We start from the raw sequence: 20,178 nt of genomic DNA, 5'->3' as shown, positions 1-20,178 counted from the left end.
CACGTCAATTATTTCTAATAGCGGAGCCGTCAGTGGTTGATGCTTGTGCATCATCACTTTGCGGTCCCAATGCACGTTGTGAAGGTGGAATCTGTACATGCCTGACAGACTATCAGGGTGATCCATATGTTGGATGCCGACCGGAGTGTGTATTGAACACCGATTGTGCCCAGAACCGCGCTTGTTTAAGAAACAAATGCGTTGATCCATGCCCTGGTACTTGCGGTCGAAATGCAGAGTGTCTAGTATACAATCATGTGCCCATGTGCAGTTGTCCAAGTGGAATGGTTGGAAATGCGTTCGTACTGTGCACTGTCGCTCAAGGTACTCTTAGGAACTTCTTCCATTCCTCTAATTTCCTTTGCTGCATGGAACTGTGGTAGAGTTCAGAATATTTACCAAATTATCATGATAACAGATACCGTAAAGGGTGACCCATGTTCTCCTTCACCTTGTGGACCAAACAGTGTCTGTCGGGAAATCAATGGACAACCTGTATGCTCTTGCGTATCTGGATTTTTGGGAACACCACCTACCTGTAGACCGGAGTGTACAGTCAGTTCCGATTGTCCTCTGACACAAGCCTGTAGCAACCAGAAATGTGTCAATCCATGCTCTGGTACATGCGGGTTCAGGGCCACCTGCAACGTCGTCAATCATAATCCCATATGTGGCTGCCCGCCTGAGCTTACAGGCGACCCATTTGTCCAATGTGTCCCGCGACGTAAGATTTCTGGCTGCAGTAACCCAGTTACTAATGAAAGTTTTAAAAATCATAATGATAATTCTCTTTTAGCTCCCGAGCCCGCAGTACCGCAAAATCCATGCGAACCCTCTCCGTGTGGACCCAATGCAGAATGCAGAGTCGTCAATGATGCACCTTCTTGCTCTTGTTTATCTGAATTCATAGGCACTCCGCCCAATTGCAGACCCGAATGTGGCAGTAATAGCGAATGTGCAATTCATTTGGCTTGTATCAATCAGAAATGCAGAGATCCTTGTCCTGGATCCTGTGGGGCAAACGCGGAATGTCGTGTTGTTAGTCATACCCCTATGTGTGCCTGTTCGAACGACTATACCGGCGACCCCTTCACTCAGTGTACACCTACGCCACGTAAGACTTACGAGATCCTTTTCTTGCCTTTAATAATCCATTTCTGGTCACTAAATTATTTCTTCAAAACATTGTAGCTGTTCCCGTAAATCTCTCCCCATGTAGTCCATCACCTTGTGGCTTTAACGCTATATGTAAAGAACAAAATGGAGTGGGGTCCTGTTCCTGTTTATCTGATTATATCGGTAATCCCTACGATGGGTGTCGTCCCGAGTGTGTCGTTGACACCGATTGTCCATCTACACTGAGCTGTATACGTTCCAAATGTCAAGACCCCTGCCCTGGTACCTGTGGCACAAACGCGGAGTGCAGGGTCATCAATCACCGGCCTGCATGCACGTGTATTCCAGGTTACACTGGAAATCCCTTCCAATACTGCTCCATAGTGCCCGCAATAGGTACGATATATATTAATTTTCGTCAATCCGAAGACAATGACCCAAGATTTATATTTTATTCATAGCAGCTTGAATCAGAAATTCATTATCTTTTTTTTGTTATGTAAAATATAAATTATAATCTCTTGTAGAGGATGAGATGAAGTATAAGGATCCCTGCAGTCCTTCGCCTTGCGGACCCAACAGTCAATGTCGCGTAGTAAACGGACAAGGAGTTTGCACCTGTCTGCCAGAATTCACGGGCACGCCACCCGCGTGCCGCCCCGAGTGTACATTAAATTCGGAATGTCCACTAGATCGTGCCTGCGTTAACCAGAAATGTGTTAATCCATGCCCTGCTTCGTGTGGAACTTTCGCCACTTGCGTTGTCAGGAACCATAGTCCAATTTGTGCCTGCAGAGACTCATATACCGGAGATCCATTCACTAGATGTTTCCCCATCCCACGTAAGACATTCCGGAAAATTTCAAATTAATTTATGTACTTTTTGACATAAAATTAGACTGAATTCTAATTTGGTACTTGCCCTTTTAGAAGCCTTACCACCATCCACAGTCGAACCTTCACAACCGTGTTTGCCATCCCCCTGTGGTCCAAATTCGGAGTGCCGTGTAGTTAACGGAGGCCCATCTTGTCAATGTCTATCTACATACATTGGAAGTCCACCAAACTGTCGTCCAGAATGTACAGTAAACTCTGACTGTTCACCAAGTCAAGCCTGCATGAGAGAAAAGTGCAGGGATCCTTGTCCGGGATCCTGTGGTTCCAACTCTCAGTGCACGGTGCTCAATCATGTTCCTATATGTTCCTGCTTCAGCGGATACACCGGAGATCCCTTCAGCAACTGTTACCCTGCTCCCGTGACACCAAGTAAGAAAGTAGAAAGCGTAACATTCAGTAGAAATTGTAAAACGTTTGAAATATGTGTGGCACACGTCAATTTTTTCTAATAGCGGAGCCGTCAGTGGTTGATCCTTGCGCATCATCACCTTGTGGTCCCAATGCACGTTGTGAAAGTGGAATCTGTACATGCCTGACAGACTATCAGGGTGATCCATACGTTGGATGCCGACCAGAATGTGTACTGAATACCGATTGCGCCCAGAACCGCGCTTGTTTAAGAAACAAATGCGTCGATCCATGCCCTGGTACTTGCGGTCGAAATGCAGAGTGTCTAGTATATAATCATGTGCCCATGTGCAGTTGTCCAAGTGGAATGGTTGGAAATGCGTTCGTACTGTGCACTGTCGCTCAAGGTACGTCTTAGGAACTTCTTCCATTCCCCTAATTTCCTTTGCTGCATGGTACTGTGGCGGTGCTCAGAATATTTACCAAATTATCATGATAACAGATACCGTGAAGGGTAACCCATGCTCTCCTTCACCTTGTGGACCAAACAGCGTCTGTCGCGATATCAATGGTCAGCCTGTTTGCTCCTGCGTAGCAGGATTCTTGGGAGCACCACCTACCTGTAGACCGGAGTGTACAGTGAGTTCCGATTGTCCTCTGACACAAGCCTGTAGCAACCAGAAATGTGTCAATCCATGCTCTGGTACATGCGGGTTCAGGGCCACCTGCAACGTCGTCAATCATAATCCCATATGTGGCTGCCCGCCTGAGCTTACAGGCGACCCATTTGTCCAATGTGTCCCGCGACGTAAGATTTCTGGCTTCAGTACCCCAGTTACTAATGAAAGTTTTAATAATCATAATGATAATTCTCTTTTAGCTCCCGAGCCCGCAGTACCGCAAAATCCATGCGAACCCTCTCCGTGTGGACCCAATGCAGAATGCAGAGTCGTCAATGATGCACCTTCTTGCTCTTGTTTATCTGAATACATAGGCACTCCGCCCAATTGCAGACCCGAATGTGGCAGTAATAGCGAATGTGCAACTCATTTGGCTTGTATCAATCAGAAATGCAGAGATCCTTGTCCTGGATCCTGTGGGGCAAACGCAGAATGTCGTGTTGTTAGTCATACTCCTATGTGTGCCTGTACGAACGACTATACCGGCGATCCCTTCACTCAGTGTACACTTACTCCACGTAAGGCTTACAAGATCCTTTTCTTGCCTTTAATAATCCGTTTCTGGTCACTAAATTGCTTCTTCAAAACATTGTAGCTGTTCCCGTAAATCTCTCCCCATGTAGTCCATCACCGTGTGGTTTCAATGCGATATGCAAAGAACAGAACGGTGTTGGGTCATGTTCCTGTGCTGCTGATTACATCGGCAACCCTTATGAAGGATGCCGCCCCGAGTGTGTCGTTGACACTGATTGTCCATCTACACTGAGCTGTATACGTTCCAAATGTCAAGACCCCTGCCCTGGTACCTGTGGCACTAACGCGCAGTGCAGGGTTATCAATCACCGGCCTGCATGCACGTGCATTCCGGGTTACACTGGAAATCCCTTCCAATACTGCTCCATAGTGCCCGCAATAGGTACGATATATTTTAATTTTCGTCAATCCGAAGACAATGACCCAAGATTTATTTTTTATTCATAGCGGGTCGAATCAGAAATTCATTATCTTTTTTTTGTTATGTAAAATGTAAATTAAAATCTCTTGTAGAGGATGAGATGAAGTATAAGGATCCGTGCAGTCCTTCGCCTTGCGGACCCAACAGTCAATGTCGCGTAGTAAACGGACAAGGAGTTTGCACCTGTCTGCCAGAATTCACGGGCACGCCACCCGCGTGCCGCCCCGAGTGTACATTAAGTTCGGAATGTCCACTAGATCGTGCCTGCGTTAACCAGAAATGTGTTAATCCATGCCCTGCTTCGTGTGGAACTTTCGCCACTTGCGTTGTCAGGAACCATAGTCCAATTTGTGCCTGCAGAGACTCATATACCGGAGATCCATTCACTAGATGTTTCCCCATCCCACGTAAGACATTCCGGAAAATTTCAAATTAATTTATGTACTTTTTGACATAAAATTAGACTGAATTCTAATTTGGTACTTGCCCTTTTAGAAGCCTTACCACCATCCACAGTCGAACCTTCACAACCGTGTTTGCCATCCCCCTGTGGTCCAAATTCGGAGTGCCGTGTAGTTAACGGAGGCCCATCTTGTCAATGTCTATCTGCATACATTGGAAGTCCACCAAACTGTCGTCCAGAATGTACAGTAAACTCTGACTGTTCACCAAGTCAAGCCTGCATGAGAGAAAAGTGCAGGGATCCTTGTCCGGGATCCTGTGGTTCCAACTCTCAGTGCACGGTGCTCAATCATGTTCCTATATGTTCCTGCTTCAGCGGATACACCGGAGATCCCTTCAGCAACTGTTACCCTGCTCCCGTGACACCAAGTAAGAAAGTAGAAAACGTAACATTCAGTAGAAATTGTAAAACGTTTGAAATATGTGTGGCACACGTCAATTTTTTCTAATAGCGGAGCCGTCAGTGGTTGATCCTTGCGCATCATCACCTTGTGGTCCCAATGCACGTTGTGAAAGTGGAATCTGTACATGCCTGACAGACTATCAGGGTGATCCATATGTTGGATGCCGACCAGAATGTGTACTGAATACCGATTGCGCCCAGAACCGCGCTTGCTTAAGAAACAAATGCGTTGATCCTTGCCCTGGTACTTGCGGTCGAAATGCAGAGTGTCTAGTATACAATCATGTGCCCATGTGTAGTTGTCCAAGTGGAATGGTTGGAAATGCGTTCGTACTGTGCACTGTCGCTCAAGGTACGTCTTAGAAACTTCTTCTCTTTCCCTAATTTTCTCCGCAGGGTAGTACTAAGTATTGCTCAGAATATTTACTATATTACCATAATATCAGATACCGTAAAGGACAACCCGTGCTCTCCTTCACCTTGTGGACCAAACAGCGTCTGTCGCGAGATCAATGGTCAGCCTGTTTGCTCCTGCGTAGCAGGATTCTTGGGAGCACCACCTACCTGTAGACCGGAGTGTACAGTCAGTTCCGATTGTCCTCTGACACAAGCCTGTAGCAACCAGAAATGTGTCAATCCATGCTCTGGTACATGCGGGTTCAGGGCCACCTGCAACGTCGTCAATCATAATCCCATATGTGGCTGCCCGCCTGAGCTTACAGGCGACCCATTTGTCCAATGTGTCCCGCGGCGTAAGATTTCTGGCTTTAGTATACCAGTTACTAATGAAACTTTTAAAAATCATAATGATAATTCTCTTTTAGCTCCCGAGCCCGCAGTACCGCAAAATCCATGCGAACCCTCTCCGTGTGGACCTAATGCAGAATGCAGAGTCGTCAATGATGCACCTTCTTGCTCTTGTTTATCTGAATACATAGGCACTCCGCCCAATTGCAGACCCGAATGTGGCAGTAATAGCGAATGTGCAACTCATTTGGCTTGTATCAATCAGAAATGCAGAGATCCTTGTCCTGGATCCTGTGGGGCAAACGCGGAATGTCGTGTTGTCAGTCATACCCCCATGTGTGCCTGTTCGAACGACTATACCGGCGACCCCTTCACTCAGTGTACACCTACTCCACGTAAGGCTTACAAGATCCTTTTCTTGCCTTTAATAATCCGTTTCTGGTCAGTAAATTGCTTCTTCAAAACATTGTAGTTGTTCCCGTAAATCTCTCCCCATGTAGTCCATCACCGTGTGGTTTCAATGCGATGTGCAAAGAACTGAACGGTGTTGGGTCATGTTCCTGTGTTGCTGATTACATCGGCAACCCTTATGAAGGATGCCGCCCCGAGTGTGTCGTTGACACTGATTGTCCATCTACACTGAGCTGTATACGTTCCAAATGTCAGGACCCCTGCCCTGGTACCTGTGGCACTAACGCGCAGTGCAGGGTTATCAATCACCGGCCTGCATGCACGTGCATTCCGGGTTACACTGGAAATCCCTTCCAATACTGCTCCATAGCGCCCGCAATAGGTACGATATATTTTTCGTCAATCCGAAGACAATGCCCCAAGATTTACGTCTTATCTAAACCTGATAAAAAAGCGGAAATTTATTCCTCTGGTTCGTGGTGTAAAAGATGAATTAATTTCTCTTGCAGAGGATGAGACGGAGTATAAGGATCCCTGCAGTCCTTCGCCTTGCGGGCCCAACAGTCAATGTCGCGTAGTAAACGGACAAGGAGTCTGCTCTTGTCTGCCAGAATTTACGGGGGCCCCTCCTATGTGCCGCCCTGAATGTACTTTAAATTCCGAATGTCCTCAAGATCGTGCATGTGTTAAGCAAAAATGCGTGAACCCTTGTCCCGCTTCGTGTGGCACTTTTGCATCTTGCGTAATCAGGAACCACAGTCCAATATGTGCTTGTAGACCATTATATACTGGAGACCCTTTCACAAGATGTTTCCCTGTGCCACGTAAGATATCTGGACGTGGTTTCAATTGTTCTAAAATTAAATAGATGTCTCATGTTCTCATTGTCCTTTCAGAATCCTCACCACCTACAGCAGTTGAAACTTCACAACCTTGTTTACCTTCTCCTTGTGGCCCAAATTCAGAATGTCGTGTGGTCAGTGGAAGCCCATCTTGTCAGTGTCGACCAAATTACGTTGGAAGTCCACCAAACTGTCGGCCAGAATGTACAGTTAATTCTGACTGTTCTCCTAGTCAAGCCTGCGTGAGAGAAAAGTGCACAGACCCCTGCCCAGGTTCTTGCGGTTCGAATGCCCAATGTATGGTACTCAGTCACGTTCCTATATGTTCCTGCTTTGAAGGATATACTGGTGATCCTTTTAATGGTTGCAACCTAACTCCCGTTATGCCAAGTAAGGATTTTAAAGAAAATTCATATCTCATATTTGTGAATGTTTTGTAAGTATTTGCAACACGTTTGTGCTTCCTGCAGCAGGACCAACTGTTGTTGATCCATGTGCATTATCGCCTTGTGGCGCTAACGCACGTTGCAATGATGGAATCTGCACTTGTCTACCAGAGTATCAGGGTGATCCTTATGTTGGTTGTCGACCAGAATGCGTACTAAATGGGGATTGTCCTCAAAATAAGGCTTGTCTAAGAAACAAGTGTGTTGATCCTTGCCCTGGTACATGTGGTGTAAATGCACAGTGTCAAACATACAATCATGTGCCCATGTGCAGCTGCCCAAGTGGAATGGTGGGAAACGCCTTCGTTCAATGCAATGTTGTACAAGGTATAGCTTGATGAATTTTCCTGACATTCTTGACCGGAATTGTTGCGTTATAGGAGATTATTACGTGATAAATAGAACTAATGTCCTTTGTTACGTAAAAGGCAAAATATAAATTTTAATCTTGTGTATTTAGATAACATAACCTACAAGTTTGAGAATTACTAAAAGTTCAAAGACACCAGTTAAAAAACAATTACTGACATTGTTTGCAAAATTAATTTGAAGAACTTATCGATGGAACACTCCACTGAAACTTTATCATCTTATGTCATAGAAACCGAAAAGGAAAACCCTTGCTCTCCTTCGCCTTGTGGACCTAACAGTGTCTGTCGAGAGATCAATGAACAAGCAGTCTGCTCGTGTGTGGCAGGATATCTAGGTTCTCCACCTACCTGTAGGCCAGAATGTACAGTCAGTTCCGATTGTCCTCTAACAGAAGCGTGTAACAATCAAAAATGTGTAAACCCCTGTCCTGGTACATGTGGATTTAGAGCCACCTGCAATGTTGTCAATCACAATCCTGTATGTAGCTGTCCAGCTGATCTCACTGGCAATCCATTTGTGCAGTGTGTTCTACGACGTAAGATTTGCTTCATACAAATTTTCCTATTTATACAACTATTTGCGTAACGTGAACAAAATTGATGCTCGTTGTTTTAGCACCTGTGCCCGTAGTGCCACAAAATCCATGCGAACCCTCTCCATGTGGTCCAAATTCAGAATGTAAAGTCGTAAATGATGCACCTTCCTGTTCCTGTTCGCTAGAATTTATAGGCACCCCTCCCAATTGTAGACCCGAATGTGCCAGTAACAGCGAATGTCCAAGTCAGATGGCTTGCATCAATCAGAAATGCAGAGATCCTTGTCCTGGATCCTGTGGGGCGAACGCGGAGTGTCGTGTTGTCAGTCACACTCCGATGTGTGTCTGCCCTGGAGATTATACTGGCGATCCTTTTACTCAATGTGCACCTAGACCACGTAAGAGTCAAGAATTTTCTTTTCTTAGATTTTTTTTTCTCTAAATTACAGTTATTAAAAATTTGTATCCCTCGAAGATATTAAATGATATGTTAAAACGTTTTAGCTGTCCCCATCAATATTTCTCCATGCACCCCATCACCGTGTGGTTTCAACGCGATATGCAAAGAACAAAACGGCGTAGGTTCATGCTCCTGTTTAATCAATTATATGGGCAATCCCTACGAAGGATGTCGTCCAGAATGTGTGGTTGACACGGATTGTCCATCCACATTGAGTTGTATACGCTCTAAATGTCAAAATCCCTGCCCTGGTACTTGTGGCACGAACACAGAATGCAGGGTCATTAATCATCGTCCTGCGTGCACGTGCATTCAAGGTTATACTGGAAATCCATTCCAATACTGCACCCCCATTCCACAAATAGGTATGAATAAATATACAACCATTTCGTTCTCTGACGAGGTGTCATCACAAGAAATATTATGTATTCTGAGCAAGCTTTGAGGAAAGAAAAGATCATGGTTCTTTTTATTCCTGACGATAAGTAGAAATATTTTTTCACGATGTAAAACAAACATTAAAATCTTGCAGAAGATGAAACGCAAAATAAGGATCCGTGCAACCCTTCACCTTGCGGACCAAACAGTCAATGTGTCATCGTAAATGGGCAAGGTGTCTGCTCTTGCCTGGCTGAATTCACTGGCACACCTCCCATGTGCCGTCCCGAGTGTACTTTAAATTCAGAATGTCCACAAGATCGTGCGTGCATTAACCAGAAGTGTGTTAATCCATGTCCTGCCTCTTGCGGAACATTCGCCACTTGTGTAGTCAGGAACCATAGTCCAATCTGTGCGTGCAGAGAATCATATACCGGAGATCCTTTTACCATATGTTTCCCCGCGCCACGTAAGGACATTTCGAAAATTGAGGAATTATTTTATATTGTTCTATAATTAAATATCCCGTTCATTCCTTAATTACCCTTTTAGAAGCTACACCTCCTACAGCAGTCCAAGTTACACAACCCTGTTTGCCTTCACCGTGTGGTCCAAATTCGGAGTGCCGTGTAGTTAACGGAGGTCCATCTTGTCAATGTTTACGAACTTACATTGGAAGCCCTCCTAGCTGTCGACCAGAGTGTACAGTAAACTCTGACTGTTCCCCTAGTCAAGCTTGCATGAGAGAAAGGTGCAGAGATCCTTGCCCAGGTTCTTGTGGTTCCAATGCTCAATGTATGGTCTTGAATCATATCCCAATATGCTCCTGTTTCGAAGGATACACGGGAGATCCTTTCAGCAATTGCTATCCAGCTCCTATTAAACCAAGTAAGAAAGCTGAAAATACATTATTAAATGAAGTTCCTTAAATGTTTGAAGAAAATGAGAAACATATTTGTTCCTTTCATAGCTGAACCAAATGTTGTCGATTCCTGTGCATCTTCGCCTTGTGGTCCTAATGCACGTTGCGACAATGGTGTCTGTACATGTTTACCAGAGTACCAGGGTGACCCTTATGTTGGATGCCGACCAGAATGCGTATTAAATACAGATTGCCCTTTGAATCGAGCTTGTATAAGAAACAAGTGTGTCGACCCTTGTCCTGGAACATGTGGCTTAAATGCAGAGTGTCGCGTATATAATCACGTACCGATGTGCAGTTGTCCAAGTGGAATGGTTGGAAATGCGTTTGTTCAGTGCAATATCCTACAAGGTACAACGCGACGAACTCTTTATTCAATGCTTGATTTATGTCTGTGGATAGTAGGTGATCGTAACATCTTCGGTCACGTTAATATTTGAATACTTAATTTTTATTTTTATTTCGTACTTTACATGATATTAGCGATAACTGTTAACATAGCTTATGCCACGCCTGTGCTATTTCAAAGGTAACTTTGAGAAGAGTTGAGAACACGTGTGCATCTTTTGGATTCGGAAAAGTCACATTATTCGCTACCAGTATACACAGTCGTGGCATAAACCAGGGGTTTTCGAAACGTCTCTTAATGGCCGCTAACAAAACGACGATTGAAATATTAAGAACACTATCGTAAATTAGCATCTCTAAATGTATACCATATTTCCATGATAACAGATACCGTAAAAGGAAACCCATGTTCGCCCTCGCCATGTGGACCAAACAGTGTATGTCGAGAGATTAATGGTCAGCCTGTCTGCTCCTGTGTAACAGGCTATTTAGGAGCACCACCTTCTTGTAGACCAGAATGTACAGTCAGCTCCGATTGTCCCTTGACAGAAGCTTGTAATAATCAGAAGTGTGTAAATCCTTGCCCCGGTTCGTGCGGATTCAGAGCTACTTGCAACGTTGTAAATCACAATCCTATATGCAGCTGTCCACCTGAACTCTCTGGCGATCCATTTGTTCAGTGTGTTCCACGACGTAAGATTTGTTCCCTCAATATTTCCACTGTTACTAACGATATTTATGAGACGTGTAATCGTAATCCACATGTGTAATTTTAGCACCCGAGCCCGCAGTACCGCAAAACCCATGCGAACCCTCTCCATGTGGACCCAATGCAGAATGCAGAGTTGTCAATGATGCTCCCTCTTGCTCGTGTTTATCGGAATTTATAGGCAGCCCACCCAATTGCAGACCTGAATGCGCAAGCAATAGCGAATGTCCAAGTCAGTTGGCCTGCGTGAATCAGAAGTGCAGAGACCCTTGCCCTGGATCCTGTGGGACGAACGCTGAATGTCGTGTTGTCAGTCATACTCCTTTGTGTGTCTGCCCTAGCGATTATACTGGAGATCCTTTCACTCAATGTTCACCCAATCCACGTAAGAATTAAAAATTTCCTTCTTTTGTTTTTTAACTTCTAAATTATAGTTGCCAAAGATTCCTTGGAGATACTACAATTTCCGATCATTATTGAAATTTATTCGTGGTCGAAGCAATAATCTTATGCAGAGAGGACCTTTAACATTGATTGTATTTATTGGTTATTTCTTACCATTGAAAAAATTTTTAGCTGTCCCTGTCAATAAGTCTCCGTGCACTCCATCACCGTGCGGTTTCAACGCGATATGCAACGAACAAAACAATGTAGGATCCTGTACCTGTTTGGCTGATTACGTCGGTAACCCTTATGAAGGATGTCGCCCCGAATGTGTCGTTGACACTGACTGTCCATCCACGCAGAGCTGTATACGCTCTAGGTGTCAAGATCCTTGCCCCGGCACATGCGGCACAAATGCAGAATGCAAAGTCATCAATCATCGTCCTGCATGCACGTGTATTCAAGGTTATAGTGGAAATCCTTTCCAACATTGCGCATTGATACGTGAAATAGGTACGAATAAACAAACTTTCATCCCTTCTTGCATTTTACATAAATTTTTATCAACAAAAATTTCAAAGAACACCGAGCTGTTTCTCATGGTTCTAAATTAAAATCTTGTAGAAGATGAAACGAAATACAAAGATCCGTGCAACCCTTCATCTTGTGGACCTAACAGTCAATGTCGTGTAGTAAATGGCCAAGCTGTTTGCTCTTGTCTGCCAGAATACACAGGCACGCCTCCAATGTGTCGTCCCGAGTGTGTTCTGAACTCAGAGTGTCCTCAAGATCGCGCCTGCGTTAACCAAAAGTGCATGGACCCGTGTCCCAATTCTTGTGGCACGTTTGCCACCTGCGTGGTCAAAAGTCACAGTCCGATCTGTGCTTGCAGAGAATCATACACCGGAGATCCTTTCATCAGATGTTTCCCTGCACCACGTAAGATGTCTTGAAACTAATTTAAATTATCTTGCAGTTACATATATAGACTCCTTATTTCATAATTGCCCTTTCAGAAGCACTACCACCGACAGCAGTCGAAGCTACACAGCCCTGTTCGCCTTCCCCGTGTGGTCCAAATTCAGAATGTCGTGTAGTCAATGGCGGTCCATCTTGTCAATGTCTACCCACTTACATTGGAAGCCCTCCAAACTGTCGGCCAGAATGTACAGTTAATTCTGACTGTTCACCTAGTAAAGCCTGTATGGGAGAAAAATGCAGAGACCCATGCCCAGGTTCTTGCGGTTTCAATGCTCAATGTACAGTATTCAATCACGTTCCTATGTGTTCTTGTATCGCTGGATACACCGGTGATCCTTTCAGTCAATGCAATCAACTAGTCACTCCTCGTAAGTAGTTTCAATTCAGAAAGATTTTTTGTGTTCTATCACCGATTCGATTGGAGTTTTTAAAATGATTGATACAAAATTCTTGGTAGCAGCTGAACCAACACAGACGGATTTATGTAATCCATCACCCTGTGGACCTAACGCTATTTGCAACGACGGAATCTGTTCTTGCATGCCCGATTACTATGGGGATTCTACTATCGGTTGTCGACCAGAATGTGTACTTAACAACGACTGCCCCCGAAACAAAGCTTGCGTGAGAAATAAATGCGAGAATCCCTGCGTTGGTGCATGTGCCCCTGATGCAATCTGCGACGTGGTTAATCATGTTCCAATGTGCAGTTGTTCTCCTGGTTTCGAAGGAAATGCCTTTGCATTCTGTCGTCCAGCTATAGGTACTTTGTCGTGTTGAAAAGAATTTTCTATTTCTTTAATTTACAAGTCAAGACCATTTATTTACTTAAACAAATTATTTAGTTAAAGAGGGCATTTAAATCCAGACGTTTTTACAAGTAATCGTATTTCGACAGCCGAACTTCCATCTAATCCGTGCAATCCATCGCCTTGCGGATCTAACAGTCAATGTCGAGTGAAGAATGGCCAGGCAGTGTGTAGTTGCGTACCAGGTTATTTAGGAAACCCGCCAATCTGTCGCCCAGAATGTGTAGTTAGCTCTGATTGCCCACCAAACGAGAGTTGTAGTAACCAGAAGTGCATAAATCCTTGTGTGGGCTCGTGTGGCTTGGGAGCTCGTTGCACTGTCGCGAATCGTAATCCTATTTGCCACTGTCCTGAAGGATTCACGGGAGATCCTTTCATTAGGTGTCTTCCACTTCGTAAGTTCCCTTTTTTTAACTGAGAGATTCGGTGCACAAATGATACAAGTAAGAATATGTATTTTTAAATCCAAAAAATTACAGGTAAAATTAAACTCTAGAAATATTAGAACATATTAATATATCAAATTAAATAAAACGCTAGTAGATAAAATATTATAATAAATATCGGAACAGGTTACTAATATTGTACTTCTAATTGTGCTGATTCGTAACGAAACTTTATAGATAAATGTAACATCCCTTTATTTTTTTAAAACAAAATACATTTGTACCAATGTTCCACCGAGTCTGCAAAATATCACGAATATCTGAGCACCCATGAAGAGGTTCATTTTTAATATCTGAATAAAATTTTTAGCGCCAATTCAGCCAGAACCGATAAACGTTTGCCAGCCATCACCATGCGGACCCAATGCTCAGTGCCAAATATCAGGAAATTCACCTTCATGCAGTTGTTTACCCGAATTTATCGGTTCACCGCCATATTGCAAGCCAGAATGCATTAGTAATAGCGAATGCCCTACAAGTTTGGCGTGCATAAATCAAAAGTGTCGCGATCCTTGTCCCGGTTCCTGTGGCGCTAATGCAGAATGCAGAATAATTAGCCACACGCCTATGTGCGTTTGCTCTTCGGGTTTCGTTGGTGATCCATTTGTACAGTGTACTCCAAAACCAGGTAAAAAGACTCTCACATTAAACGGTTAAAGTAACAAACGAGTAAAATATTCCCAGAAAATATTCTATCGTCGAAACGAATAAGTATTTCTCACAAGAGAAATAATTTACAATTTGTAGTTATTCAAGACCAAGAAATAGAGAAACTCACCCCTTGCGTACCATCTCCTTGTGGATCTAATGCAGTGTGTAACGAACAAAACGGAGCAGCATCCTGTAAATGCATCACTGATTATATTGGCAATCCTTATGAAGGATGTCGGCCAGAGTGTATCGTTAACTCCGATTGCTCGGCTGATCAAGCTTGTGTTAGATCCAAATGTCAGAACCCTTGTCCAGGATTCTGTGGATACAATGCAATGTGTCAAGTTGTTAATCATGTTCCATTATGTACCTGTCAATCTGGATATACGGGAGATCCGTTTGTTCAATGTAACTTTATTCAAGCTCCACGTAAGTGTTTATGTTAGGCGGAACCTCCATTATCCGAAATTTTCTTATTCAGATATTTTCGAGCAGTGCAACTTATGAAAATAATGTCAAAGTCATAGGTTTTCACGGTTTTGTAATATGGACGTTCTTATAGCGGAACCAGCTGACCCTTGTAATCCATCACCCTGCGGTCTGAACAGTCTGTGTCGTGTATTCAATGGACAGGCTATCTGTTCGTGTTCACCTACATTTTTGGGATCTCCACCGATGTGTAGGCCAGAGTGTACGGTCAGCTCAGAGTGTACAACAAACCGCGCTTGCAAGAACCTCAAATGCGTCGACCCTTGCCCTGGAATATGTGGTATCAATGCTAGATGCGAGGCCATTAATCACAGTCCGATCTGCAGCTGTAACGTAGGATACACCGGCGATCCCTTCGTTAGATGTTTCAAAGTTCCAAGTAAGTAATTCGGGCTGAATTTCGTGCAAAACTATTCCAATTCATTCGTTTTAACCCACTGAAATTTAAAACCAGTTGTCGATCATTTACTAAAGTACAACGTTGGATGAAAAAGATAAGGATAGGTTCTCAATGGTAATATTTTCCTTCAGCGGTACCCGAACCAGTGAACCCTTGCGTGCCATCGCCCTGTGGCCCGTTCTCCGTGTGTCGCGTCGTTGGAAACGCAGACCTACCAAGCTGTACCTGTATGGACGATTACATAGGAACTCCTCCAAACTGTCGACCGCAGTGTACCATCGATTCAGAATGTGCCAGTAACCGAGCTTGCCTCAGACAAAAGTGTACAGATCCTTGTCCAGGTTCCTGTGGTACTGGAGCAGAATGTTTAGTAGTGAATCACATGGCTGTGTGCACTTGTCCCCAAGGATTCACAGGCGATTCATTTGTCAATTGTTTCCTAGAATCTCCTCGTAAGCATTGTCATAGAAATTTAGAACTTTATGAAAACAATAATACGAACGCATTCCTTCGAAACAGTATTTTTAATATTTTTTCTGATACATACAGAACGATATTTAATGACACTTTTCATCACAATTTTATCCCTCAGAACAATATCTAATAGTTTCAGCCTTTAGAACAGAATTTAATGATATTTTTCCTACTAGCTTCACCAACAGCGCCCCAAGATGCCTGCAACCCCTCACCGTGTGGATCGAACGCACTGTGTCGCGATGGTACATGCACTTGCCTACCAGAATACCACGGTGATCCATATTACGGATGTCGTCCAGAGTGTGTTCAGAACCCAGACTGTCCTCTAGACAGAGCTTGCAATCGTAACAAGTGTTTTGATCCTTGTACCGGTGTCTGCGGACAGAATGCCGAATGCGTGGTGATAAATCATACTCCCATGTGTAGTTGCCCCGATGGCATGTCAGGAAACGCGTTCACAGCATGTTTCCCAGTGAAAGGTAAATTATTATAACATGACAACGATCAATAACATTGAACCTGTATGTGATTTGTGATAAAATTAGTCGAGAAAAAAGCTGAAACGTGTCGAACATCCTCGAAATCGTTGAACCGAGGCCTTTGTCAACTTAAACATTCGCTGACGCACAGTATTCTGAAATAGCTATCTAGCCATGGAAAATTATATTTTGCCTTAAAAATCCAACCCTTTGTTTTGCAGACCCAGAGATAGTACAACCTTGCAACCCGTCACCCTGTGGTCCTAATAGTAGGTGTCAGGACATCAGTGGACAGGCAGTGTGTTCGTGTGCCCCTGGTTACATAGGAAACCCACCAGCTTGTCGACCTGAATGTATAGTTAACAGTGACTGTCCATTGAACGAAGCTTGCGTGAATCTCAAGTGTAGAGACCCGTGTCCTGGATCCTGTGGAGTATCAGCTAGGTGTCAGGTCGTCAATCATAATCCTATTTGCAGCTGTCCTTCAATATTCACTGGTGATCCTTTCGTGCGTTGTTTACCTAAACGTAGGTGTCTTTTATGATTATTTAATTTAGAGATATTACGGAGGTAACGGAAATTTAATTTGTGGGTTTTTTGAAAAGCTGAAGAACCAGTGCAACCAACCAGCCCGTGTCAGCCATCACCGTGCGGTCCAAACGCAGTTTGTCAAGTGGTTAATAATTCTCCGTCGTGTTCTTGTAAACCAGAATTTATTGGTGCTCCGCCAAATTGCAAGCCAGAGTGTATAAGTAACAGTGAATGCGGTAGTCACTTGGCGTGTATCGAACGTAAATGCAGAGATCCTTGCGCCGGTTCTTGTGGTTCGAACGCGGAATGTCACGTTGTGAATCATGTTCCATCGTGCATTTGCTCGAAGGACTTCACAGGAGATCCGTTCGTTCAGTGCATCGCCAGACAACGTAAGTGTCCCGATCGATGTTTCATTTATTGATACCTTATTGACGTGACTTTGTTATAATTGGTAACTTTGACAAACTAGTATAGTAGCGTAGAATTTTTCTTGAAGAAAAGAACACTCTTTTTACTAGAAATAATGAAGTTTAAATGCTTAAAAAAATCAGATAATTCGAGTTCCCAAAAAAACGTACATTATCTTTCATTATCTTTCATTCTATCATTATTCATTGACTTAATAATCCAATTAAATTCGTCCTTAACTTCTTTTAGCGGAGACAACAGTCGCATCTAGACCCTGTCAACCCTCTCCGTGCGGAGCAAACGCCATTTGTCGCGAACAGAATGATCTTAGTTCCTGTACCTGCTTGCCCGAGTACATCGGCAATCCTTACGAAGGATGTCGACCAGAATGTACTCGATCATCAGATTGTCCCTCTCATTTAGCTTGTATCAGATTCAAATGTCAAAATCCTTGCCCTGGTTCTTGTGGCTCCAATACCAACTGTCAAGTAGTAAACAATCTACCTGTGTGCACCTGTATCCCGCAATACACTGGCGATCCATACGTGAATTGCGTATACAAAGCTCCCACAAGTGAGTAATTAACACGAATAATTGAAGAGTACAGAGGAAAAGACACGATGTGTTATATTTTTCACTTTTTACAGGGGAGAATATTTTCTTATTTAATACGTTGTCAGTTAATTCTATGTTACAAAAATTGTTCTCTGAATCGATTTTCAAGGCGAACATGTATTTTTCCACTGTTGCCATAATTTTAAAAATATTTCTTGCCAGAGTATCAAAATTCTTGATAGATGTACTTTCAACTTTTCATAAAATTTCCCCAATCCTCCAGTTATTTTTAAAAGGATCATATCTTTGAATTATTTTCAATTCTTAAAATACTCCTTTTGAGTTATAAAGAGACATTAAAATAAAAATATCAACAAAAACGTCCCGTTGGGTCTTTCTCCTGTGATCTTCAATTTCACATTGCTCCTTCTATTCTTGCTTCGAGATAGAAGTTCCATGTTATACACTTTACAGTCGACGAAGACGAGCGAGACGTATGCCAACCATCCCCTTGTGGTCCAAATAGCCAGTGCCAGAAAGTAAATGGTCAGGCAGTGTGCTCGTGTCAGCCTCAATATGTAGGAACCCCACCGAACTGTAGACCAGAGTGTGTCGTGAATTCGGAATGTAACTCGAATCTCGCGTGTATTAACCAGAAGTGTAGAGATCCTTGTCCTGGTACCTGTGGCCGTAACGCACAGTGCAAGGTTGTGCACCACAGTCCGATTTGCAGTTGTGGAAGTGGTTTGACGGGAGATCCGTTTGTTTACTGTTTCCCTGCTCCAAGTAAGTTTGAAACAAATCTTGTTACGTAATCTTCGTAAATCAATTATAATTAACAATAACATTTTTCAAATATTTTTCTGAGCTTTATGGTGTACTCCCTGAACCTGTATAAGAAAATTTATGCAATTCCATTATCAACTAAGAAGTGTTCCCTATCAATATCTCGTATTTCAACGATATTAACGCTATAGTGTCAAAACCGGAAGAGCCGTACCCTAAGGATCCCTGCACCCCATCCCCCTGTGGTTCAAACGCCATGTGCAAGGCTGTTGGAGAAACTCCAGTCTGCACTTGCATAAACAACTACATCGGAGTGCCACCAAATTGTCGACCGCAATGTTCCATCAATTCAGATTGTACAGCAGACAGAGCTTGCATTAGAGAGAAGTGTAGAGACCCCTGTCCAGGATCTTGTGGCGTGAACGCACGCTGTACAGTTGTCAATCATACGCCAGCTTGCACTTGTCCCGAAGGATACACCGGCGATCCTTTCACCAGCTGCTCACCAACTCCTCCGCCAATCAGTAAGAATCCAGACAATCATTTAATATTTTTTTTTTCTTTTCTTCTGCTCCCTTATAGGGTTAGTATGTAAGTGATAGACCGGGAGGAGTACATTGAGCCACTTGTTTCAGTCTCAGAAGCCCCAACAGACCCATGCAACCCATCACCGTGTGGACCAAACGCACAATGCAATAGTGGTGTATGCACTTGCCTGCCTGGTTATCTGGGCGACCCATACACCATTTGCCGCCCTGAATGTGTTATCAACACCGACTGTTCCCGAAACGAAGCCTGCCTACTGCACAAATGCAGAAATCCCTGTGTAGGAACCTGTGGAATAAACGCAGAGTGCAACGTGATCAATCATCTACCTATGTGCAGCTGTCCTAGGAACATGACAGGCAATGCTTTCGTTTCGTGTAATCCTATCCAAGGTTGGTCCCCTGACTCATCTTTGGTTTTATTCTTCCCTGAAATTATTTTCATTTCCACCGTGTATGATACGTAGCCTGTGAATTGTATTTAAACGAATCTGTTTTAATTACGTGCGGTATCACGTTGTATATTTTGTACAATAGTGAGTTGTAACGTAAATTCATATCGTTTTCTTATTTATGAAAAATGAAGGAAACGGGACGAATATACGTTAAAACTTAATATAATGTTACTTTTTATACTTTTTTCCTTTGTAATCTGAGATCAGATTGCTCAGCAGCAGTTGAAACACGCTTATTATTAATATTTTGGAATTTATGGTATGACAGAAACCACCGCAATTGATCTATGCAACCCATCACCCTGCGGTTCGAACAGCCATTGTCGTCCTTCCAACGGTCAAGCTGTCTGCAGCTGTGTTACTGGATTCAAAGGATCGCCACCATACTGTAGAGCAGAGTGTATTGTTAGCACAGATTGCCCTCGAAACAGAGCTTGCAGTAACCAAAAATGCATCGACCCTTGTCTCGGTGCTTGTGGATTGTCTGCTCAGTGTTCCGTGATTAATCATAATCCTGTTTGTAGCTGCTTCGAGCAGTATACCGGAGATCCATTTGTTCAGTGTGTCCCACAAAGTAAGACTCATTTATCACTCCAAAGATTTCTCGTCAAAAATATATCTCTATTCCGGCTTTTTCTTGAAAATTTTGAATTTTGCAAATTTGAAATCTGAAAAATATTTATCAATTTAATTATTTTACTTCCGGATCCAATGTATTTTACTACTATGAGATTACACAACTTACTAA

At 43.3% G+C, this 20,178-nt stretch overlaps 1 protein-coding gene across 1 annotated transcript in view; it reads left to right on the top strand.

Annotated features, from left to right (window-relative positions):
- LOC100645366 overlaps nt 1–20,178 on the top strand; it is a 115,076-nt gene that overhangs the window by 80,586 nt on the left and 14,312 nt on the right. The window contains 44 exon segments of the mRNA XM_048404297.1: nt 22–324; nt 419–724; nt 797–1,114; nt 1,192–1,512; nt 1,644–1,958; nt 2,047–2,382; nt 2,466–2,768; nt 2,864–3,169; nt 3,242–3,559; nt 3,637–3,957; nt 4,089–4,403; nt 4,492–4,827; nt 4,911–5,213; nt 5,308–5,613; nt 5,686–6,003; nt 6,081–6,401; nt 6,529–6,843; nt 6,916–7,251; nt 7,332–7,634; nt 7,909–8,214; nt 8,295–8,612; nt 8,719–9,039; nt 9,207–9,521; nt 9,605–9,940; nt 10,023–10,325; nt 10,710–11,015; nt 11,099–11,416; nt 11,608–11,928; nt 12,040–12,354; nt 12,432–12,764; nt 12,854–13,159; nt 13,295–13,600; nt 13,962–14,279; nt 14,399–14,731; nt 14,865–15,170; nt 15,323–15,643; nt 15,842–16,147; nt 16,369–16,674; nt 16,753–17,070; nt 17,339–17,662; nt 18,119–18,430; nt 18,622–18,954; nt 19,066–19,368; nt 19,699–20,004. Coding sequence (XP_048260254.1) covers nt 22–324; nt 419–724; nt 797–1,114; nt 1,192–1,512; nt 1,644–1,958; nt 2,047–2,382; nt 2,466–2,768; nt 2,864–3,169; nt 3,242–3,559; nt 3,637–3,957; nt 4,089–4,403; nt 4,492–4,827; nt 4,911–5,213; nt 5,308–5,613; nt 5,686–6,003; nt 6,081–6,401; nt 6,529–6,843; nt 6,916–7,251; nt 7,332–7,634; nt 7,909–8,214; nt 8,295–8,612; nt 8,719–9,039; nt 9,207–9,521; nt 9,605–9,940; nt 10,023–10,325; nt 10,710–11,015; nt 11,099–11,416; nt 11,608–11,928; nt 12,040–12,354; nt 12,432–12,764; nt 12,854–13,159; nt 13,295–13,600; nt 13,962–14,279; nt 14,399–14,731; nt 14,865–15,170; nt 15,323–15,643; nt 15,842–16,147; nt 16,369–16,674; nt 16,753–17,070; nt 17,339–17,662; nt 18,119–18,430; nt 18,622–18,954; nt 19,066–19,368; nt 19,699–20,004 — 13,890 coding nt within the window.

This window comes from Bombus terrestris, chromosome 3, assembly GCF_910591885.1.
Source record: "Bombus terrestris chromosome 3, iyBomTerr1.2, whole genome shotgun sequence".
NCBI lineage: Eukaryota > Metazoa > Arthropoda > Insecta > Hymenoptera > Apidae > Bombus > Bombus terrestris.
Note: the sequence above shows the minus strand (reverse complement) of the source record. Positions and strands in the feature narration are given on the sequence as shown.